The sequence below is a fragment of the Geotrypetes seraphini genome, chromosome 7 (genome assembly GCF_902459505.1).
Source record: "Geotrypetes seraphini chromosome 7, aGeoSer1.1, whole genome shotgun sequence".
NCBI lineage: Eukaryota > Metazoa > Chordata > Amphibia > Gymnophiona > Dermophiidae > Geotrypetes > Geotrypetes seraphini.
The window spans coordinates 115,205,995-115,229,899 of record NC_047090.1 but is presented as its reverse complement, the minus strand read 5'-3'; the positions used below and the strand labels follow the sequence as shown (position 1 = coordinate 115,229,899).

The 23,905-nt window shown below is 47.1% G+C and overlaps 1 protein-coding gene across 7 annotated transcripts in view; it reads left to right on the top strand.

Moving 5' to 3' along the window:
- Positions 1-23,905, top strand: part of MGA (MAX dimerization protein MGA) — a 479,481-nt gene that overhangs the window by 188,395 nt on the left and 267,181 nt on the right. For all 7 annotated transcript variants that reach the window (XM_033951892.1, XM_033951893.1, XM_033951894.1 and 4 more), the window contains one exon: positions 9,026-9,522. In XM_033951892.1, coding sequence (XP_033807783.1) covers positions 9,026-9,522 — 497 coding nt within the window. The remainder of the gene's footprint in view (positions 1-9,025; positions 9,523-23,905) is intronic.

Sequence of the window (23,905 nt, the reverse complement as noted above, 5' to 3'; positions counted from 1 at the left end):
CCTAGAAGTTTGTTTTTGTTTTTTTATTATGCCCCTCCACACCTCCAGATAATCCTTCAGGAGAGTTTCTTTTTATGCCGTCTCTTCGTCAGGAGATGGTATCTCCTCTTCTTCTGAAAGAAAAGTTTCATCTCTGCAAAGGAACTGGGGTTTTTACGTCTAGTATTTCCTCATCCCGAGAGGGAAGGGAGGTCTACAGCCAATTGTAGACCGTAGGGGCCTCAACAAATTTCCATTGGGGGGGAAAGTTTCATATGTTTCCTCTGATAACTTTATATTCCTTCTTAGATCACAACTGGCTATGCTCTTTAGATCTGAAAAGATGCTGCTTCTCATATTCCAGGGCATCCGACCTTCTGGAAATTACTCAGATTTCAGATAGCGCAGCACCATTATTAATACAGAGTCCTGCCTTTTGGCCTTGCATCTTCTTCCAGAGTATTTCTCAAGTGCCTGGTTGTAGAGGCACCAGTGTTACAGATGCAGGGTCACCAGGTGTTCCCTGTCTGGACGATTGGCTTATCAGTGATCCAGCCTCACAATGGGTTCTCACAGTGATTCAGTTCACAATTCTCTTTCAGCAGTTGGGATGCGAAATCATTTTTTCCCAATCCCAACTTCAAAATCTGCGATTTATCGAAGGTCTGCTATACATCATTTATCTCAAAGCGTTTCTCCCTTAGCAAAGACAACAAAATTTGATTCAGCTTTGCGATCAGACTTATCTTTTCCCATCAATCTTTGCCAGACATCTTGTGGTACTCCTGGGTCACATGGCTTCCACGGTTCATGTTACTCCATTTACTAGACTTCATTTCAAGACTCCTCAATAGACTCTTGCATGTCAGTGGTCTCAAGCTCTTGACCCCTTGTCTCAACACATTACACTTTGACAATCTTTGCAGTGGTGGATGAGCTTTTCCTTGCTTTTCAGGGTTTTTTTGTTCACACACCTCCATATTAGTAGGTTCTCTCCACGCCTACGCTTGCGGGGTTTATCTGGACGGTTTTCGTACTCAAAGTTGCTGCTCTATTAGAACCAGTTTTTCTATCTAAATCTTTTGGAACTCAGAGCGATCTACGATGCTCTTAAAACATTTCAGCATATTGTAACTAAGTACGGCCTCCTAATCCCCACAGACGTTCAGGTTGCAGTGTATTACATAAACAAACAAGGAGTCACGGATTCTCTCGTTTGTCAAAAGGCCCAGAAGACTTGGAACTGGGGAATTGTTCACATTACATTGCTCCCCTGTGAATTTGCGGTCCCGGTCATTCACAGTATTTTCCGACCGCAAAGGGGAGGCAGGAGAGGGCAGCTGGAGTGCTGGTGAGTGAAGGAAATCACTCGCGGTATGCTCCGACTGCCTCTTCCTGTACTAAAGTCGGGCTTCACCAATCAGGAGCTGTGTGTCAAAGCAGAAATGGACATGGTTTTCCCCTTGGTGTACTTTTCATCGTCATGATACTATATCCACCTCTAGATCTGCAGTATTGGATTTCTTCTACATTTATCCAATTTAGGCCTCAAGACCACTTCGATTCCAGACGGGAGGGTCACTTTGGCCAAGCAGTCTTGCAAAATGTATTTTCTTAATTGCCAACACTCCTTCCATCCCATTCTAGTAAGTTAGGGAGTTCCACATGTAAGAATATGTTGCTTGCTTGTCCTGACACAGTTAACTTACCGTAACAGGTGTTATCCAGGGACAGCAGGCAAATATTCTCACAATCCACCCACCTCCTCTGGTTGGCTTCTTATCTTGCTTACGGAACTAAGGAGCCGCTAGCCTGCGTCAGGTGGGAAGGCACTCGTGCATGCACGGTGCGGGCAGTTCACAAACTTTCTTAAGTTCTTAAGGTGGCGATGCATTTTTAAAGCTGTCTGTACAGGGCTCCGTGGATGACGTCATCCACATTGTGAGAATATCTGCCTGCGGCCCCTGGATAACACCTGTTATGGTAAGTGTGCTTTCTGCTGAACTAGAGGAAGAGATCTTCATCTGGCAGTGCTTTGTTTATAAATGTTTATCAACACAGCTACAATACTACTTTATCCTAAAGCAAAAGAAAAGAAAAATAGAAATTTTTTCTACCTTTGTTGTCTGGTTTCTGCTTTCCTCATCCTCTGGTTATTTTCTTCCTTCCATCCGCTGTCTGCCTTCTTTCTGCCTCTTCCATATGGCATCTGCTCTATTTTTATGCCTCTACCAGAAACTATCTGCCTCTCTCTTCTATCTCTCCCTCGCTCCTCCCCCCCATTGGTCTGGCACCCATCTTATTCCCTCTGCTCCTCCCATAGTCTGGCATCTGTTTTCTCTCTTTCATCTCTCCCTTCCCAGGTGGTTTTTAGCATCTCTCTTCTCCTTCCCTCCCTTCAGATCTGGTATCTGTCTCCTCCCCTTCCTTCAATGCTTTGGTTTCAAGTTTCTTTATTTTTGATACACTGTTTATCATACAGGCATCTAAAGGGTTAACAATAAAATAGAATATAAAAATAAAAACATGTCTAAGCTAAAAGGTATCTCTCTCCTCCTCCTCCTCCTCTCCCATTTCCTTCCTTTTCTGCTCTTCCTTCTCAATTTGTTTTCTACCTTTTGTTTACTTTCTTACTTTCCAGTCTTCAATTCCAGTCCCTTTCATTGTGTCTACCTACAACTTGCCACCTCTTTCCCTCACCTCTTCCAGCATCTCACTAACTCTATCCTCTTCCCCAATCCAGCATGTGCCCTTTTTTCTTTATCCCCTCCTTCCATCCAGTATGTGTTCCCCCTCTCTCTCCTCCCCACTTCCCTTCTGCGTCTGTTCTCCTCTCTCCCTCCACACTTCCATCCAGCGTCTGCTCCTCCCTCCCTCTCCACTTCCCTTCAGCATCTGCTCCCCATTTCCTTCCAGTGACTGCTCCCCTCTCCACTTCCATGCAGCATCTGCTCCCTCTCTCTTCTCCCCATTTCTCTTCGGCATCTTCAACTCTCCCCTCTCCCTCTCTTTCCCCTTCAGCGTCTGTTCCACTTTCTCCCCTCCCCACTTCCATCCAACGTCTACTCCTCCCTCTCTCTCCACTTCCCTTCGGCGTTTTCTCTTCTCTCCACTTCCTTCTAGAGTCTGTTCCCCTCTCTCTTTCTCCTCCCCACTTGCATGCGGCTTCTGTTCCCCTCTCCCTCCCCACTTACATGTGGTGGCTACTCCCTCCTCTCTCCTCCCCATTTCCCTTTGGCATCTGTTCCTCTCTCCCCTTTGGCAGCTCTTGATCTCTTCCCCTCTTTGAGCCATCTCTCTCCCTTCCCCTCACCTCTCTCCAAGCGGCCCAGACACAATAGCCTTCTTACGTGTCACACGCAACTACTCTGAAACTTCTTCTTTGACACAATTTCCTTTTTCCTCCTGGGCAGCTCGTGTCAGAGGAGAAGTCACTGTGTCATTCTCTATATACTGCTACTAATAAACATAAACATTTATTTGTGTATCGCAATACCTGACTGTGTAGTCAATTCAGAGTGGTTTACATTAGCTTCAATTACAGTGTTGCGGAACATGAACTTCAGTAATGGTGTTGATATATTAAGGGGAAACAACTCGCAAAGGAAGCAGTGGGGCCGTTAGATGACCATGGAATAAAGGGAGTACTAAAAGGAGGAAAAAACCATTGTCGACAAACTGAACACATTTTTTGCGTCTGTATTTACCGAAGAGGATATATCCAATATACTGGAAGTCGACAGGCTATACACAGGAAACGAAGATGGGAAACTGACAGGCAGATTGATAGGCTTTAAAATGATAAATCCTCAGGACGGTATCCATCCGAGGGTAATCAAGGAACTGAAAGGAGTTATAAACTAAACTAAACTAAACTAAACCTTAAGTTTATATACCGCGTCATCTCCACGGAAGTGGAGCTCGACACGGTTTACAGGGATTAAAAATAAAGAGGAGGAACTACAATGGAAGGAGGGAGAGGTAAGGTGAACAAGGACGGAGGAGGTACATAGAATAATGGAGAGGGAGGGAGTGGTTACATTTTGGTGAAAAGCCAGGTTTTCAGATGTTTTCTGAAATGTTGGAGGGAGGTCGAACTCCGAAGATGGGCCGTAAAGCTGTTCCACAGCTCAGTGATCCTGAAGAGGAGGGATGTACCATGTTTTCCTGTATGGGAGATGCCAATTAGAGAAGGGAAGGATAGTTTGAATTTCTGAGTGGATCTGGTGGAGTGAGTGCTCGAGAGCCAAGATAGTGGGAAGAGGGGAGGAAGGATGCCGTGAAGAGATTTGAAGGTAAGACAAGCGCATTTGTAGCGAACCCTGAGGAAGACTGGGAGCCAGTGAAGCTTAGACAGAAGCGGGGAGACGTGGTCAAACTTGCCTTTTGCGAAGATTAATTTAGCTGCGGTGTTCTGAATCCGCTGAAGTCTGAGAAGATGTTTCTTTGTTAGGCTTAGAAAGATGGAGTTGCAGTAATCGAGTCGGGATAGAATGATGGATTGGACAAGGACGGCGAAATGTTGTTGGTGGAAGCAGGATCTAACTTTTCTTAGCATATGGAGATTGAAAAAGCATTTTTTTACTAGGGAGTTGATGTGGTCGTTAAAGGACAGTGTAGAGTCAATGATGATTCCCAGAACTTTGCTAGAGTGCTCAAGCTGCAGATTGGTGCCAGAGGAAAGTGGGATGTGGGAGGGTAGCTGATCCAGTTTCGGGCCGAGCCAAAGTAGTTTTGTTTTGGCCTCATTTAGTTTCATTTGAACAGTGAGGGCCCAGGATTGTAGACTTGTTATACAGGATGAGATGTTAACCGAGAGGTTGGTGAGGTTAGAGTCGGTCTCAATAAGGACGAGGATGTCGTCGGCGTAGGTGTAAAGTGTCTCCGAGGTGGAAAGTTGGAGGAGTTTCAGGGAGGACATATAGACATTGAAAAGAATCGGGGATAAAGGTGAACCCTGCGGGACTCCGCAGATCGGTTTCCAAGGGGAGGATGAGGAACCCTTCATGTTAACGAGGTAGGAACGGGACCGTAAGAATTTTGAGAACCAATCTAAGACCGTGGAATTTATGCCAATTTCAGAAAGTTGGAGGATTAGTATGTCATGGTGGACAATGTCGAAAGCTGCGGAGAGGTCAAATTGGAGAAGGACAGCGAATTTGTTGCAGGAGTGAAGTTGTTGGACCTTTGAGATTAAAGAGGCTAGAAGGGATTCAGTGCTGTAGTTGGGTCTAAATCCATGTTGGTAGGGTAGGAGAATGGAGAATCTCTCGAGATAGGATGAGAGTTGGGTGGCTATGATGGATTCCAGCATTTTGGTCAGGAGAGGGATATTAGCTATTGGGCGATAGCTGGAAGGGATGGAGGGGTCGAGATCAGCTTTTTTCAGAAGTGGGGACAGGGAAATGTGTCCCATTTCTGTAGAAAACAGGCCTGAGAGCAGGGCGGAGTTTAAGATTTTGGTGAGAGATGAGATGGCCTGTGCTGGAATGTTCTCATATAGGTAGGAGGGGAAAGGATCCAAGGAGCAGTTGCAGGCTTTTAACTTGAGGCAGAGCTTAGAGACCTGAGAGTCGGACACAGGCTCGAAGGCGGTCCAGGATCTGTCGGCTGGGATATGGTTCACCTCGGTTAAATTGGGGTTGGAGGTAGTGGGCATCAGAGAGTTGTAATCGGGTGTGGGGGGGAAGGAGCTTCGTAAGGTAGACACTTTCTCATTGAAAAATTTTGCTAGATTGTTCGCGGATGGAGAAGAGGGGAGTGGGGAGGAATCGTGTTTGGAGGATATGGAACGCCAGATGTTGAACAGAGTGTTGCTTTGGTTGTTGGAGCATGAGATTTTGTTGCCGTAGTAGTTCTTCCTTGATTTTTTTAATTCGGTGTTATAGAACCTAATGGAGGCCCTCCAGGATTGTCTGTCCGTGGGGGAATTGGATTTTTTCCATTTTCGTTCCAGTGATCGACATTGCTGCTTTAGTTGTCTGTGGTAGGGAAGGTACCAGGGGGCCTTGCGGGAGTAGGAGACAGTTTTTGTGGATAGGGGAGCGAGGGAGTGGTAGGTGGTCTCAGAGAGGGTGATCCAATTGTGCCAGTTGGATTCAGGGCTTGAAGGGTTGGGGGTAGTGGTGAGTAGGTTAAGAAGTTTGGCCCAGAACAGGTCGCTGAACTGCTTCAACTAATAGCCAATCTGTTGATCAAATCAGCAAAGATTCCGGAAGACTGGAAAGTGGCGATGTTATGCCGATATTCAATAAAGTTTCAAGGGGAGATCTGGGAAACTACAGACCAGTGAGTCTAACTTTGGTACCGGGAAAGATGGTAGAGTCGCTGATAAAGGACCGCATCATTGATCACCTTGATGGACAAAATGTGATGAGGACCAGCCAGTACAGATTCAGCAAAGGAAGATCTTGCTTGACAAACTTGCTGTACTTCTTGCAAACTGGCAGAAAGACAAGGGTGACCCGGTCGACACTGTATATCAGGATTTTCAGAAGGCGTTTGACAAGGTCCTGCATGAACGACTACTTTGAAAAATTGCGAGCCATGGAATCAAGGGTGATATCCTCATGTGGATTAAAAACTGGTTGGCGGATAGGAAACAGAGAGTGTGGGTAAATGGACAATAATCGGACTGGAAAAGTGTCACGACTGGAGTGCTGCAGGGTTCAGTGCTCGGGCCAGTGCTCTTCAACATATTTATTGAGCCAAATTCTCTTCAACATATTTATAAACAACCTGGAAATTGGTATGACGAGCAAGGTGATTAAATTTGCGGACGATACAAAGTTATTCAGAGTAGTGAGGACACAGAAGGATTGCAAAGACCTACAACGAGACAAACATGCTCAAGGAATGGGCTGCAAAATGGCAAATGAGGTTCAACGTGGATAAGTGCAAGGTGATGCATATCGGTAACAAAAATCTTATACACAAATACAGGATGTCCGGTACAAAACTTAGAGAGACCACCCAGGAAAGAGACTTGGGAGTACTTGTAGACAAGTCAATGAAGCCATCCGCGCAATGTGCGGCGGCGGCGAAAACGGTGAACAGAATGCTAGGAATGATCAAGAATGGGATCAAATACAGATCGGAGAAGGTTATCATGCCACTGTACCGGGCCATGGTGTGCCCCCACCTGGAATACTGTGTCCAACACTGGTCGCCGTACATGAAAAAGGATATGGTACTACTCAAAAGAGTCCAGAGAAGAGTGACAAAAATGGTTAAGGGACTGGAGGAGTTGCCATACAGCGAGAGGCTAGAGAAACTGGTCCTCTTCTCCCTTGAAAAGAGGAGACTGAGAGGGGACATGATCGAAACATTCAAGATAATGAAGGGAATAGACTTAGTAGAGAAAGAGAGATTGTTCACCCTCTCCAAGGTGGAGAGAACAAGAAGGCACTCTCTAAAGTTAAAAGGGGATAGATTCCGTACAAACATAAGGAAGTTCTTCACCCAGAGATTGGTAGAAATCTGGAACGCTCTTCCGGAGGCTGTTATACGGTTAGACAAGGTTAGACAAGTTCCTGTTGAACCAGAACTTACGTAGGTAAGGCTAGACTCAAATAGGGCACTGGTCTTTGACCTAAGGGCCACCGCATGAGCGAACTGCTGAACCAGAACTTACACAGGTAAGGCTAGACTCAAATAGGGCACTGGTCTTTGACCTAAGGGCCGCCGCATGAGCGAACTGCTGGGCACAATGGACCACTGGTCTGACCCAGCAGCAGCAATTCTTATGTTCTTATGATACAATACGCGAGTAAATAATGTTACAATACATGAGTAAATGATGTTACAATAAATGAGATTCAGTAATGGTGTTACTATACTTGAGCTATGATGAATCATGAGGTACCTTTACCCACATTCCAGGCTATGAGGTTGAGAAAGAGGAAAAAGGTAGTGTCTCTTCTGTATGAATGCAGGGTTTTTCTGCATTATTTGGAAGTGATGAACCCATTTCGTCTTTCAGATCACCTTTTTATCCTCACGAATTCTAGTTGCTGGGGAAGGCCAGCGTCTAAGGCTTCTATTTTGCATTGGATTCATGTGGCTTTTTCTGCAGCATATATTGGATGCGGTAAACAACCGCCTTTTTTGTTGCAGGCATCATTAGGAGATTATTGACATAAGTACCTAATCTTCCCTTAGTTTTAATATACCACTCTTCAGAAGCAAATTGCAAATATATTTATATATTTATATACAACAAAAAGATACCTGAGCCACCACCACCATATCTCAATATCAAATGCACTGCTAAAGAAATATGTTATTAAAATGGTTTTAAATTTAGGAAATGAATTCATAAGTAACAGAAGAGCTTATCTGGCCCTGTGGAAGGAGTTTCTGTGGTTGCCTCTAGTCTCCCGAAATGGGGGGGGAGGGGAAGAATGAATGGGGAGTGTGTTTGTGGTGTGTATGCTTGTTTGTCTGGTTTGGTTTGAGTAGTGTGGTGTGTGTGTTTTGCCCCTGCTGGGCTGCTGGGGTTAGGTATTACAACTTGAAAAATTATAGGGCTGACGGGGAGAACGGGCTGACATTGCAGTTGCATCGCACCGAGAGAGTGGCATTGCACCTTGTGACTCTCTCTTTCTCTGCTGCATAGTGAGTCTGCTTTGTTCGTGAACCCCCGCTCTTCTGGCCCTGCACAAGTTCTATTTTTTGGCATCTGTACGGTGGGTGTTGTTGGGCTCACCCTCTGGTTTGCTATTATATATTTGTACTATCACTTCTGTTTGCTATTATATATTTGTACTTTTGCTTCTGTATGCATATTTACTCATTATGTTATGCCTCTTTCTCTTGTTGACTCTTTAATAAAAATGATATTAAAAAAAGAGCATGGCATTTACAGTAAAACCTGTACTTACATAGTATGTCAAAAGGTAAGATCTTCAGAATATTTCCAAAAGCAATTAAATCCTGCTTCTAACCTGTTAATTAGGAAGAAGACAACTGGAAATTTTAGTTTGAAATGAAATAAGTTGATTAAAATGCAACCTTTACAACAGCTCTTTGTTTTTCATTATCTCAGGAAACAACTTGTTTCACAGTGGGGCAGATATTTTCACCTCTGTTCATCAAGAAATGCCAACGAAACTGATTGAAATTGTATCAGACTGTACTTGGGAAGAGGACAGCAGTAAGATTCTGAGCATCCTACCACAGGATATGAACAGCAGTGTGCCGCAATCTCTCAAGGTGGGAAATCTCACCATTGAACTGACATCTGAGCATAAGCCCTGTGAAGAGCTAAATTCTCCCATCTATTCAAGGGTGAAAATTTCTATGCCTTCTTACCAGGACAAAAGTGATAATGGAGAAAAATCTAGTTCAGATATACCTAGCCCTTGTACAGCATCTCGTAGGAGGGTAGAAACTGTTAAATTTCTGCGGACAGACAATGCAGATCAAATGCTGGAAAAGCTTCATGGTGGCAAAGGTCTGCCTTTCTACACAGGACTATCTCCTGCGGGTCGATTAGTTGCATACAAGTGCAAACCCAATTTAAATCCATCTTCTCTTATTCAGGTATGTTTTGCCCTATAAGGGAAAGGGATTGGGATTTGATATACCACTTGGACAAGGTGTATATTAAGTTATTAATTTGTATTAACCTGCTGTATGCACACCTTGACCTTAATTGTACACTGTAGAGACAATCCATAATTTAGGTGCTGTAATAACTCAAGATAATGAACCTATTCTAGAAGGATACTTAGGTGTGTAAGTATCCTTATAGAAATAAGTATCCTTATGGAATACTAGTGTGCAACCCAGAATCAACATACCTAAATGTAGTTGTGAATACTTATGACAAGTCTATGCCTCATGTAAAGGGTAGCACCTAAATGTGACATGTGCATGTAAATTGCCTGCACAAATGTTGGCCTTGCCTATGTGAATACCCTGTCCCTTAACATTTAAATGCTATGCTAGCTATGCACGTTATTATAGAATGTGATTTAGGTGTGGTGCTGCCATTTGTGCAGGTGAGTGTACACTCACTTTTGTAGATGGCAGCATTCTATAAATTTATGCACACAATAGGTGCAAAATTTAAGTGACCTGATCTGGAATGAGGTTTTATATGACATTAAAGCTAAATAGAATTTGCTTTCAAGTAAACATGCATATTCTTGTACAATTCCACTTTATTCTGGGACCAGTGGGTTGTTTCCCTCCACCAGCCAGGATCTGTAGGAATTCTCAACATTCAGATGCTTTTACCCCCTCCCCCTCATTACTGAGCATGCTCCACTACTCACCAGTCTTTCTTCCTACAAGCCAGGCTGTATGAGCTTATTTTTTCTGCTTGTGTTTACTTTCGTGATGTTTCAGTATTTTTCATTTGCAGTTTTCATCCTCGTACTGTGGTGGGTCCCTAAGGGGACATCCTTGACTGCGATAAATTGCAGACTGTTGGAGAATATCTGCTTGGGGGGGGGGGGGGGACGGGGCTCTGCTTGTCAGTAAGCCCTCTGGACAGCCTACATATCAGATCAGGGCTGAGGGACCTGGGGCTCAAGGACCATTCCCTTGGGAGCTTGCTCACCCTAGGTTCGAAAGCTAATGGGTGGAGTGCAGGCTGAGCGGTTCTGTGGAGGCGCAACCAGGATCGGAGCCAGACTGCATTCCGCCAGTCATTTGCGTGACGTATCCAAGGGTGTCAGAGGTCCCCAGCCATGGTGGTCAGGCTAGTAGGGTAGTCAGAAGACTTGAAATCCAGTTTTTCAAGTTCCCTGAGGAACAAGATCTCCTTGTGAGCTGTTTCAGCTCTGCCTGCAGTTTCTCTCATTTAGCACATGGCAAAGTGAGTAAAGGGCTGACAGCCTAAATTAATGATTTTGGGGGTCTTAAAAAGGGGATTTTTTGTCATTTCTCTGCATGCCTTACCCCTCTCCACATCTAAAATCCCGAAATCGATGTTTTATTTGTGGATTTCTGTGATTTTCTCAAGCTAATTTTTTAAATCAAAATTGGCACCTACAAGTGGCCATCTTGGACTTTTCCTCGATTTGAATTTAAAGTTATTTTTCGTACTTCCCAGTTTCGTTTTTGCAAGAAAATCTCATAGATGGCTTCCCCAGGGCCAGATGGGATGGATTGATGCTTCATTTGCGGTAGATAGCTGTCGGATGTGCAGGCATGTTCACGTGTGCTGCGACCTACAAGGGGGGCAAGGTTTACCTGGATGCGGTGCCTTTGTCCTCTAGGGAGGATTTTTAAGCTCCTTCTGCCCCGATACCTGTGAAAATGGCGTCAGGGGCCCTAGAGAGTGCGCTGATGTTTCAGCGAAATGCAAGCACAGCTCTGGCAATAATCTTCATAAATCATCCAAGTATTCCAAATCTGAGGTGCAGAGGTTGGCTTCCACTGTGGACAATGGTTTTCACCCGGAATTTGTGAATATACTTTATCAGGCATACTTAGTTAAAATGTCTCTGCCTGTTTCCCTTTCACCGGCCGCTGTGATGGTCTCAGGGATCTCTGCTCAAAGGGACCAGGGTCTCTGTCTGTCTTGCCTTCCTGCGAGGGTACCGGGGAGTAAGGTGGCTGTGTCTGCAGTGTCTGCAGTGGTCTGCTTTCCATTCCTTTGCTTTCGCAAGGCAGCTCTGCGGCATCCACAGATGTGGCAGATCTCCAGGATGTGGACCTGTGGGGACCCCACTGCGCAGATTCTTCAAACCCATATACCTTGTAGATTTAATCTCTGAATCTCTGCAGGAATTGAAGCTGCAGATGGAACAGCCAGTCACTGCTGAATGTTCCCTCAAGAGTGACCAGAGGCCACTTTTATCTGCCTCTTTACCTGATCATCCTAACCTTGTTCAGATTCTTACAGATATTTGGGAGAATTAGGAGGGTCCCTTGACATGTTCTCGAGACATGGCGCAACTTTATCCCATGGCGGATAGCTTTAACAAGCACTTTACTTCCCACTAAGCACACATCTCAGTGATAGGGGTGATGGTCCTGAAGAATGTCTAAGATCGACGTGTGGCTTTCATCCTTAAGCGTTTGTTTGATTCAGCCGTAGCTGGTGTTAAAGTAGCGTTGGCCTCTTTCGTGGCTTGGGCGTTCCATTCCAAGCTGCGCCGTTATCTTGACACTGTTGTGCTTCGTGATTTAGATTTTCTCATTTCCAGATTGGATTACATGGCAGATGCCTTGTATGACATCTTGAAAGCTTTCGCCAGCTTAGTGCCTATGCTTCTTTGGCTTGTAGAATGTTCTGGATCTGGCAGTAGTCTAGTGATTCATTTTCTAAATCTACATTGAGCCAGTTGCCCTTCAAGGGTCAGCTCCTGTTCGGGCAGGGTCTGGATGACCTTATAGCCAGTGTGCAGGATTGTCAACCCAAGGCATTGCCTGGGAGCAGGCCCCGTCCTTCTAGGAATTCTGTGTTCTAATTCTCGTCTGTACTCGGGTCCTTCCACAGCACAGTGGTCCTCTTCATCTGCCAGAATGTGCTTTGGCGTGTCTCGGTGGCAGCAGTCGATGGCTAGTCAGCCGGAAGCTTCCACCAAGAAATAGTTCTGACGCCAGGCCACTGTCTCTGTGCATCGGGGAGCGGTCGTCTTTCTTTCTGGTGGAATAGAAGGCCATCTTCGACTGCTGGGTTCTGGAGGTTCTCAGAGATGGCAATAAATTGGAGTGTCTCTGTCCTCTGACTGGGCTGCCCTTAAAAGGTGATTATCCCAGGACAAGCAGGCAGCATATTCTCAACATGTGAGTGACATTACCGACGGAGCCCCCTAGCGGATGTTTTCGCAAGCAGACTTGCTCGAAGACCTTCAGGCTTGCGACTGGCCTGCGCATGCATGCGTGCCCCTCCCGTCCTGCCTAGGGCATGCTTCTCCTCAGCGTGTTCTCAGTTCAATGTTTTCCACAGAGCCAGAAGCACTGCTCCCTTACTTTGCACGTTCTCTTTGTCCCTCTTGCACCGCGGCTTATTTGGTTGTTTCCTTTGAGTCGCTGTGCTCACATCTTTTATTTTCTTTATTTTCATTTTTTTCCGTTCGTGTATTTTTGACTGGGTTCCCGGTCTTCGGGGCCGTGGCTTTCTTTTTCTTTTGTCCCGGCCTCATTCCGGCTTTAAAAACTGCTCTAAGTGCAACTGGGTTATCTCCATCACCGATCCTCATCGTTGGTGTGTGGAGTGCCTGGGTGCAGAGCACTGCTCTGAGTCGTGTCCCCATTGTGTGACCTTGCAACTGTGGGCTCTTCGTTGGAGGGTGGCCAAGATTCTTCAACTCTTTTGCCCCATGGATCCTGCGGGACAGGCCTCGAGCTCGGCCTCGGCGCCCTCGGTGGGTGCCTCGGCCTCGAAGTCCTCGTCAGTCTCGAAGGCTCAGGCCTCGGCCCCCGCCTGCTGCTCCGGCCTCAGGTAAGTCTCCACTTTCCTCCTCAGATGTGCCGGCAAAGAAGCCTTCCTCGGAGTCTCATGTTAGCGCCGCCTCGTCGTCATTTTCGAGACATCACTCTAAGCGTGCCTCCTCACGTAGGGAATAATCTTCTTCGAGGTCGCCCCTGAAGGAGCGCATTGCTGCACCTCCGACCCACCTACTGTTGGTCTCGGTGCCTATGTTCGAGGACATGCTTAAGGGTATTACCACAGTTTTCCTCGGTGGTCAGCCAACTAGTCCCGACCTTGACGCCTTAGACCTCGATCTCGACCCAGTCGCGGTCTGACCAGCCTGAGCGTCCTTTCGTCTCTCGAGGCCTTCCTCATAAGACCCGTCGGGTTCCCTCGAGCTAGTCGTTCTCCCCTGGGTCACCGGTGACTTTTCAGGGTCCAGGCCAGGGAACATTTTTTCCCCTGCTACTGCAGTGAGGCTCGCCTCTTCTAAGAAGTCCCGGTCTTCTCCGCCCTGTCGGGGCAGGTCTCTGACCTCAAGACCCTATCGACACACACTTGTCCTTGAATTGGACTCTAATGTCTGTTCCCCTTCGAGGCGCTTACTGGCTTCTCAGGGGCTTCCTTCGAAGCCGGGTGGGGATTTTACCCATACTCCATCTTCTCTGGTGCGGGGCCATTCCTCGACGTCTTCGGTCTCCCGTTCGCGGGACTCTGAGGCCCCGGCTTACTATTCCAGGGAGGTTTTTCCCTCATTCTCGGCTGCACCCTGATCTTGGTCGGAGTCTCCCCCGGAGGATGAGTCTTCTTCTCGGTCCTCCTCCTTTTCTCGTTTCATCTCTGACATGGGCAGAGCTCTGAACCTGGATCTTCAGTTTGACTCCCACTTTACTCAGGAATACCTGGCGGAATTGGGAGTTGACAATAAGCCTCATGAGGCGCTTCGCCTCCCGTTGCTTCAGGTTCTCCGGCAGACGTTTCTCTGGAACCTGGAAACACCGTATGCTGTTACGGCTATTCTATCTAAGTTGGAATCCCGTTACTGGACTGTCCCGGTGACAGGGTTTGAGGGTGCTCAGCTTTCCCAACAGTCCTTGGTGGTTGAGTCATCCTTGAACCCCTCGAGGGTATACGCTGCTGTCCCTCCGGGCAGGGAGGGCTGCACGATGGACAAATTTGATCGCCGTCTTTATCAGAATTTGATGATGGCAAACCGTGTCCTTAATTACAACTTCTTCTTCACTTCCTTCCTCCGGTTCTGTATCAGTGTCCTCCGCTCATTCCGAGAGGTTGTTCCAGAACCTCAGCTTCGGGAGTTTCGTCTCATCGAGGAGACCCTCTCTCAACTCCGCCTGTATATGTTCCAGGCCTCTTATGACGCCTTTGAATTGTCCTTGAGAGTTACAGCCTTTGCCATCGCCTTGCGTCGCCTCGCTTGGCTTCGGATTGTGGACATGGATCCGAATCTGCAGGATCACCTTGCCAATCTCCTGTGTGTGGGTCATGAGCTCTTCGATGATTCCATCAAAGCTACCACTAAGCGCCTCTTGGACCACGAGCGGTCTTTCGCATCTCTGGTGAAGCTTAAGCCGAAAGCTCCTCCGGCTCGCCAATATAAAATTCCTCTCCGGAGGTACCTGCAAAAATCCACTCATGCTGTCTCGCGGCCTCCTGCGAAACGGCCCCTGCAGCAGCGGCCTCGTCAACCTAAGACTCAGCCGCCAGCCCTGGCTAAGACTAGGCCGTCCTTTTGACAATTCCGGCCCAAGCCTTCGGGTTCCCTTTCTGGAGTTTTCTCGCTTCCCCATCGGGGGTGGTCCCCACCATTTCTAAGCCAGTGGGAGAGTCTTACCAGCGACAGTTGGGTGCTTTCTATCATCCGGGAGGGATACTCTCTCCACTTCAGTCGCGTACCCCCGGACATGCCTCTAAGAGAATTTCCTTCTGCTCAATCTCAGCTCCCTCTCCTTCTGCAGGAAGCTCGGGCCCTGCTTCGCCTTCGGGCGGTCAAGGAGGTTCCTCCAGATCAGTGGAACTCGGGGTTTTATTCCCGATACTTTCTGGTGCCCAAGAAGACGGGGGATCTACGTCCGATCCTAGACCTCCAGGCTCTGAACAAGGTTCTGGTCTGGGAACGATTCCGAATGCAAAATTGTATCCCCTCTTGGAAGAGGGGATTGGCTGTGCTCGTTGGACCTTAAGGAGGTGTACACACACATTCTGATTCACCCGGCCTCTCGCCGGTATTTGAGATTCCGAGTGGGGAATCTCCATCTCCAGTATCGTGTTCTTCCCTTCGGCCTGGCGGCCTCTCCGAGGGTTTTCACGAAATGTCTGGTTGTGGTAGCTGTGGCCCTGCGTTTCCGCGGCCTGCAGGTGTTTCCCTACCTTGACGACTGGTTAATCAAAGTGTCCTCTCACAACGAAGTCCTGCGAGTGACGAATCAGACCATCGTGCTCCTTCAGAGTCTCGGCTTCGAGGTGAATTTTCCCAAGTCTCACCTCTGCCCATCTCAGTCTCTCGAGTTTATCGGAGCGGTCCTAGACACAGTTCGTCTCCGCTCCTTCTTACTTCGGCCTCGTCAGGAGGCCCTTATCCGTTTGTGTCAAATGGTCACCCATCTGCCCTTGGCGCCTGCTCGACTCATGATGGTCCTCCTAGGTCACATGGCCTCCACAGTTCACGTGACTTCTTTTGCCAGACTTCACCTACATATTCCTCAATGGACTCTAGCGTCCCAATGGAACCAGGTTCGAGATCCTCTCTCTTGACGCATTGTCGTGACTCCTTTATTGAAGAGGTCTCTTCGTTGGTGGATGCTCTCTTCCAATCTTTCCAGAGGTTTTCTGTTTCAGGCTCCTCCCCCGCAAAAGGTCCTCACGACGGACTCGTCAACCTATGCTAGGGGGGCTCATCTGGACGGTCTGCGCACCCAGGGTCTTTGGTCCCATACAGACTGCCTTTGTCACATCAATCTTCTGGAGCTTCAAGCGATTTTCCTGGCTCTGAAGGCCTTTTGTCACTTGCTTCGCGACCAGGTGGTGCTGGTTCGCATGGACAACCAGGTCGCCATGTATTATATCAACAAACGGGGGCACGGGGTCCCGGTCCCTGTGCCTGGAGGAGGTGCGGCTCTGAGATTGGGCCTTTCGCCGCAACATATTCCTTCGAGCTGTCTACATTCAGGGCTAGTGGAACTGTCTGGCAGACAGGTTGAGTCGTCTGCTGCAGCCTCACGAGTGGTCACTCCAGTCCGGAACCCTGCATCAAGTGTTTACTCGTTGGGGGACTCCGGACGTCGACCTGTTCGCGTCCCCCCTCAATCACAAGTTGCTCTGCTTCTGCTCCAGGGTTTACACCCCTCTCAGGATCGAGGCAGATGCCTTCCTTCTGGATTGGACGAACAAGTTCCTGTATGCGTTCCCTCCATTCCCTCTGATTCTGAGAACTCTTGTCAAGCTCAAGTCTTCGCGTGCCACCATGATTCTGATAGCTCCTCGGTGGTCCCGTCAACCTTGGTTCTCCCTTCTGTTGCAACTCAGTTCCAGGGAGCCTCTTCCTCTGCCTATTTTTCCTTCTCTGCTTACACAGAGTCAGGGTTCTCTGCTTCATCCCAACCTCCAGTCTCTGCACTTAACAGTTTGGTTCCTCGAGTCATGATGCCCTCGTTCAAATTCTCCCAGCCTGTGCTGGATGTCCTGGAAGCGTTACGTAAGGAGTCCACTCGCCAATGTTACCATCAGAAGTGGACCCGCTTTTCTTCCTGGTGTGCTACTCGGCAGCTGGAGCCTCCTTGTCGGCTGTCCTGGATTATGTATTGCACTTGTCTGGCGCTGGGCTCAAGTCCTCTTCGGTTCGAGTCCACCTTAGTGCCATTGCTGTTTTTCATCAGCCGATTGACGGGAAGCCTATCTCTGTTCATCCTGTGGTTTCCCACTTCATGAAAGGACTTTTCCACGTTCATCCGTCCCTTAGACCTCCTCCGGTAGTTTGGGATCTTAACGTGGTTCTTGCCCAATTGACGAAACCCCCGTTCGAGCTGCTAGTGTTGGTTCATTTAAAGTATCTTATTTGGAAGGTTGTGTTTCTTCTTGCTCTCACTTCTGCCCTTCGGGTCAGTGAACTTCAAGCCTTAGTAGCGGACCCACTTTTCACTGTCTTCCATCACGATAAGGTGGTCCTCCGTACCCATCCTAAGTTCTTGCCTAAGATTGTTTCCGATTTTCACATCAACCAATCCATCGTTCTTCCTGTGTTTTTTTCCAAAGCCCCATTCTCACCCTGGTGAAGTGGCTCTGCATTCTCTTGAATGTAAGTGTGCACTGGCCTACTTGAAGCGCATCGCTCCTCATCGTTCTGCACCCCAGCTGTTCCTCTCTTTCGATCCTAATCGCTTGGTTCGCTCGGTATCTAAGCGGACCATTTCTAACTGGTTGGCCGCTTGTATCTCTTTCTGTTTCGCTCAGGCTGGTCTCTCCCTAACGGGTCGAGTCACAGGCCACAAGGTCTGAGCGATGGCGGCGTCTGTTGCTTTCCTCCGCTCCACTCCCATTGAGGAAATTTGTAAGGCTGCCACTTGGTCCTCGGTTCATACGTTCACCTCGCATTACTCTCTGGATGCTTTCTCCAGGCGTGATGGCCATTTCGGCCAATCTGTTTTGCAAAATCTTTTCTCCTAAATTTGCCAACTCTCCCTTCTTCCCCTTTTTAGTTAGCTTGGAGGTCTCCCACATGTTGAGAATATGCTGCCTGCTTGTCCTGGGATAAAGCAGTTACTTACCGTAACAGGTGTTATCCAGTGACAGCAGGCAGATATTGTCGCAACCCACCCACCTCCCGTGGTTGGCTTCTTTACTTGCTCTCTGAGCTGAGGAGACGCATGCCCTAAGCAGGGCGGGAAGGGCACAAGCGCATGCGCGGGCCAATCGCAAGCCTGAAGGTGTTCAAGCAAGTCTGCTTGCGAAAACATCCGCTAGGGGGCTCCGTCGGTGATGTTACCCACATGTTGAAAACATCTGCCTGCTGTCCCTGGATAACACCTGTTATGGTAAGTAACTGTGCTTTCTGATGCAGGCCACAGTCCTCAGACTTTTGGATATTGCAGCAATCGAACCCATGCCGGAGCGAGACTTGGACTCTGGGAGATATTTGATATACTTTATCGTTCCAAAGAAAGGATCTGATAATTGGAGACCGATTCTGAACCTCAAGGCGGTCAATGGAGCCCTAAAAGTCACTCGATTCTTTATGGAGACAGTGCGTTTAGTGATCACATCAGTGGCACCAGGGGAGTTTCTAGCCTTCCTGGATCTGACGGAGGCATATCTTATTCCCGTTTTCCCGGATCATCGGAAGTATCTGCGGTTCCATGTTCTGGGGTGACATTTCCAGTTTGTGGCCTTGCCCTTTGAATTGGCGATGGCATCCTGGACTTTCACCAAAGTAATGGTGGTGGTGGCGGCCCTTCTTCGTACCTTGGGTGTCCTGGTTCATCCGTGTCTGGATGACTGGTTGATCAGAGCTCCCTTGCTATCCGAGGGGCATCAGCTATCTATCAGGTGGTACCGTTGCTGCAATGGCTGGGTTGGGTGATCATCTTCAGGAAGAGTCACCTCGAGCCCACCCAGGATTTGGAATACCTGGGAATTCAATTTCACCCAAGGCAGAATACAGTGTTTCTGCCTGTGTCCTGTCATGAGAAGGTAAAACAAGTTATCAGGCACCTTCTGGCCACTCCAGTTCTAACGGCTTGGCAGTACCTCCAAGTTCTGGGGACCATGGTGGCAACGATTGATGTGGTCCTTTGGGCCAGAGCCCGTCTGTGTCCGCTGCAGGATGCGCTGCTTTCACGCTGTAATCCACAGCGGGATTCATTACATGCACCCCTGCCCTGGACGATGGTAGCGCGCAACAGTCTAGTGTGGTGGTTTTGTCTTCTCTTGCTGTCCTGGGAACTTCTGGGATCTCGAATTAGGTGATCCTGTTGATAGATGTGAGTCTGAAAGCCTAGGGAGCAGTGTGCATGACTGCCCCTGTTCTTTGCTGGTGGGCGCCCTCAGAGCACAAATGGTTGATCAATTGCCTAGAACTGCAGATGATTCAGCTGGCCCTTTTCCTCTTCGAGGATCGTCTCCGTCATTGAACTGTCCGAGTATTCTCAGAGAGTGACATGGTGGTGGCTTTTGTCAATCGTCGGGGGCACGAAGAGTCCCTCTCTGAGCGTGGAGGCTCAGCTGGTCTTTTGGTTCATGGAGAGACACCTTGTGGCGCTGTCTATGGTGCACAAGGCAGGACAACATTCAAGCAGACTTTCTCAGTCGTCAGATGCTGTACCCCAGAGAGTGGTCACTCTCTCAAAGATCATTCGATTGCACAGTGGATCAATGGGTGGTGCCACATGAACGACCTCATGGCAACTGTGGCCGATAAGAAGGCTGATTGGTTCTTCAGTCGTCGTTGAGAGGCCAGCAGCTTAAGCCTGGATGTCCGGTTCATCCCTGACCTTGGAGGGTCTTCATGTCTTCCCTTCATGGCCCATGATAGGGCATCTTTTGAGGCGGACAGCAGCCCACGAGGATCCAGTTATTCTGGTGGCACCCGATTGGCCAAAGCGGTCGTGACATGCCGACTTGGTTTTGCTTCAGCAGGATTGGGGGCTCCAGCTTCCTTGTCATTCTCACCTCCTTATACAGGGTTCAATTGTGATGCAAGATCCCTACCACTTTGGTTTTACAGCATGGCTCTTGAGTGCACGGTCTTGACTAGTCAGGGCTATTCTTCAGTGGTGATTGCCACGTTGCTTCACAGCAAACGGAAGTCCACAGTGGAGGCCTATGCTAGATAGAGGTGTTACTAACATAGAAACATAGAAACTGACGGCAGAAAAGGGCCAAGGCCCATCTAGTCTGTCCACACTAATGACCCACCCCCTAACTTCCTCCGTGAAGAGATCCCACGTGCCAATCCCATTTTTTCTTAAAATTTGGCATGCTGCTGGCCTCAATTACCTGTAGTGGAAGATTATTCCAGCGATCAACCACCCTTTTGGTGAAGAAATATTTTCTGGTGTCGCCATGAAATTTCCCACCCCTGAGTTTCAACGGATGCCCTCTTGTTGCTGTGGGTCCTTTAAGAAAAAAGAGATCTTCTTCCACCTTGATAAGGCCCGTGACATATTTGAACGTCTTGGTCATGTCTCCCCTCTCTCCGCGTTCCTCGAGTGAGTATAGCTGCAACTTACCCAGCCGTTCCTCATACGGGAGATACTTGAGTCCTGAGACCATCCTGGTGGCCATTTGCTGAACCAACTCAATTCTCAGCACATCTTTTTGATAATGTGGCCTCCAGAATTGTACACAGTATTCCAGATGGGGTCTCACCATGGATCTGTACAACGGCGTTATGACCTCGGGTTTATGGCTGACGAAACTTCTAAGGATGCAACCCATGATTTGTCTAGCCCTGGATGAAGCTTTCCCCACTTGATAGGTAGTCTTCATGTCTTCGCTAATGATCACTCCCAAGTCACGTTCTGCTATAGTCTTTGCTAGGAGCTCACCATTTAGGGTTTAAGTCCTGCATGGATTTTTTTCCCCCCCAAGATGCATGACCTTGCATTTTTTGGCATTGAAACTTAGTTGCCAAGTCTTTGACCAATGCTCCAGCAGGATTAGGTCCTGCGTCTTACTGTCGGGCACTAAGCTTTTGTCGGGCATTGTGCTTTTGGGTCATTCCATGTCAAGTGATCAGATTCTTGGAAAGTGCCCTGCATGACCATCACGGATTTTGATGAAACTTCATATGCAGAGTCCACCATGTCTCAAACGAACTTTGGTAAAGTTTTAGTTTCGCCTGTGGAATATTTGTGGAGATATAGCCATTTGTTTGACCCCATACCACTATGAAATACAGTACGACGATGACATTCTGACAACTTTGAGACACAATATCTCACGAGCTATGTTTCCAAAAAAACTGAAACTCAGCTACCCTGCACAACTTTTGGAGCTCTATTCAGTGCTACCAATAATAATTTTTGTCGAGCACTGAGTGAATGGCTGAATTACAGTAAACTTGGCCGAAAAAATTAGTGCTCCAAAAAAAGTCAAAGTTTGACATTACTTAGCTCCCACAATAATTGAGTAATAAATGCGAAATTTGGCGCATAATGTCTCAGTACAACGTTGTTTTCAAAAGTACAATTTCAACCTCCAAGCTCTTTCCATTAGTTTACAAATTAAGTGTAAAGTTGCTAATTTGTGTAAAAAGGCCAAAAATAGGGTATTTTCAGCCTGCTTTTACAGAAAAATACCTTTTAGAAACTCTTTCAAATCAGTCTCATTAGAAAGAGCATATTTCAAACCCCCTAGAAAAGTGGACTTCATTTTTCAACGCAGGTTAACAATGGCTGAAAAAGGGGGACAAAGTTGGGAGACGTTGCCACGGCAACAACCTCTATTTCAACATAGTTCTGTCATTTTTAAAGTTACAGTTTTGTATTGACATAGTATTACTACTACTCTATTGCGTTGGTCCATGGTGACATTGTCACTACCAGTTCAAGAGTTTGAACTGGCAACCCCATCACCATAGGGGTCACGCCCGATAGCTGTGCAATACCAGCCACGGGTGGGCCACTTCGTCCAGGTTCCCAAGCCTCGCATTTGGTTTCTTTGTCAAGGTTCCAAAGCCTTTTGTTGGTATCTTTCTGGTTCCAAAGCCAATGATTAGGGTGTCTTATCCTAGGTTCCCAAGCCTAAATTGGGTATCTTATATGGTTCCCAAGCCGAAGTGAAGTCCACTTTGTTGGCATCGATTCGTTGGTATCCATTTTAAACTGAATTAATAATAATGTGGATCTGAAAAAGAAAACAAGTTGTAATTTGTGATCTGCATGCAACAAAATTATCACCTCAATTTCTAGTTAGGAATAATCATTAATTAAGAACACTATAATTGTACCCAAAGCTTGAGTAAAAATAAACAGGGAAAAACAGTGTGAAAAGTGACATAATTGTAAATTGAAACGTAGGCCATTGCCATGGTGACATCTCCCAACTTTGTCCCCCTTTTTCGGGGATTTTTAACCTGCGTTGAAAAATGAAGCCCACTTTTCTAGGGGGTTTGAAATATGCTCTTTCTAATGAGACTGATTTGAAAGAGTTTCTGAAAGGTATTTTTCTGTAAAAGCAGGCTGAAAATACCCTATTTTTGGCCTTTTTATTTTTGGCCTTTTTACACAAATTAGCAACTTTACACTTAATTTGTAAACTAATGGAAAGAGCTTGGAGGTTGAAATTGTACTTTTGAAAACAACGTTGTACTGAGACATTATGCGCCAAATTTCGCATTTATTACTCAATTATTGTGGGAGCTAAGTAATGTCAAACTTTGACTTTTTTTGGAGCACTAATTTTTTCGGCCAAGTTTACTGTAATTCAGCCATTCACTCAGTGCTCGACAAAAATTATTATTGGTAGCACTGAATAGAGCTCCAAAAGTTGTGCAGGGTAGCTAAGTTTCAGTTTTTTTGGAAACATAGCTCGTGAGATATTGTGTCTCAAAGTTGTCAGAATGTCACTGTCGTACTGTATGTCATTGCAGTATGGGGTCAAACAAATGGCTATATCTCCACGAATATTCCACAGGCGAAACTAAAACTTTACCAAAGTTCGTTTGATACATGTGGGACTTTGTGCATAAAGTTTTATCAAAATCCATGATGGTCATGCAGGGACAGGGAGCCCTTGATCACTTGACATGGAATAACCCTTTTGTCTATTGTGCTTTTGCCTTCTATGTTGCATAGTTTGGCGTCATCGGCGAATAATGTAATTTTACCTCGAAGCCCCGTAACCAAGTCTCTTACAAAGATGTTAAATAGGATCGGGCCCAAGACCGAGCCCTGCGGCACTCCGCTGATCACCTCCGTCGTATCGGAGAGGGAACCGTTTACCACTACCCTCTGAAGTCTACCTCTAAGCCAGTCCTTAACCCATGCAGTTAATGTTTCACCTAATCCCATCGAACTCATCTTGCTCAATAACCTGCGGTTTGGGATGCTGTCAAACGCTTTGCTGAAGTCTAAGTACACGACGTCCAGGGACTCCCCTATATCCAGCTTTCTTGTTACCCAGTCAAAGAAGCTGATCAGATTTGATTGGCAGGACCTTCCCTTCGTAAAACCATGTTGATGGGGATCTCGAAGATTCTCCTCGTCTAGGATCGTATCTAATTGGCGTTTGATTAGTATTTCCATAAGTTTATTCACTATCGATGTGAGACTCACCGGTCTATAATTCGCAGCCTCTGTCCTGCATCCCTTTTTGTGGAGTGGAATGACGTTAGCCGTTTTCCAGTCCAACGGGACTCTTCCTGTACTTAGGGAAAGATTGAAAAGCGCAGATAAAGGTTCCGCCAGGACGTCACTCAACTCCCTGAGCACCCTGGAGTGTAATTTGTCTGGTCACATAGCTTTGTTCACCTTAAGTCTTGTTAGCTCATCGTAGACACTGCTGGGCGTAAACTCGAAATTTCGAAACAGGTCTTTCGAG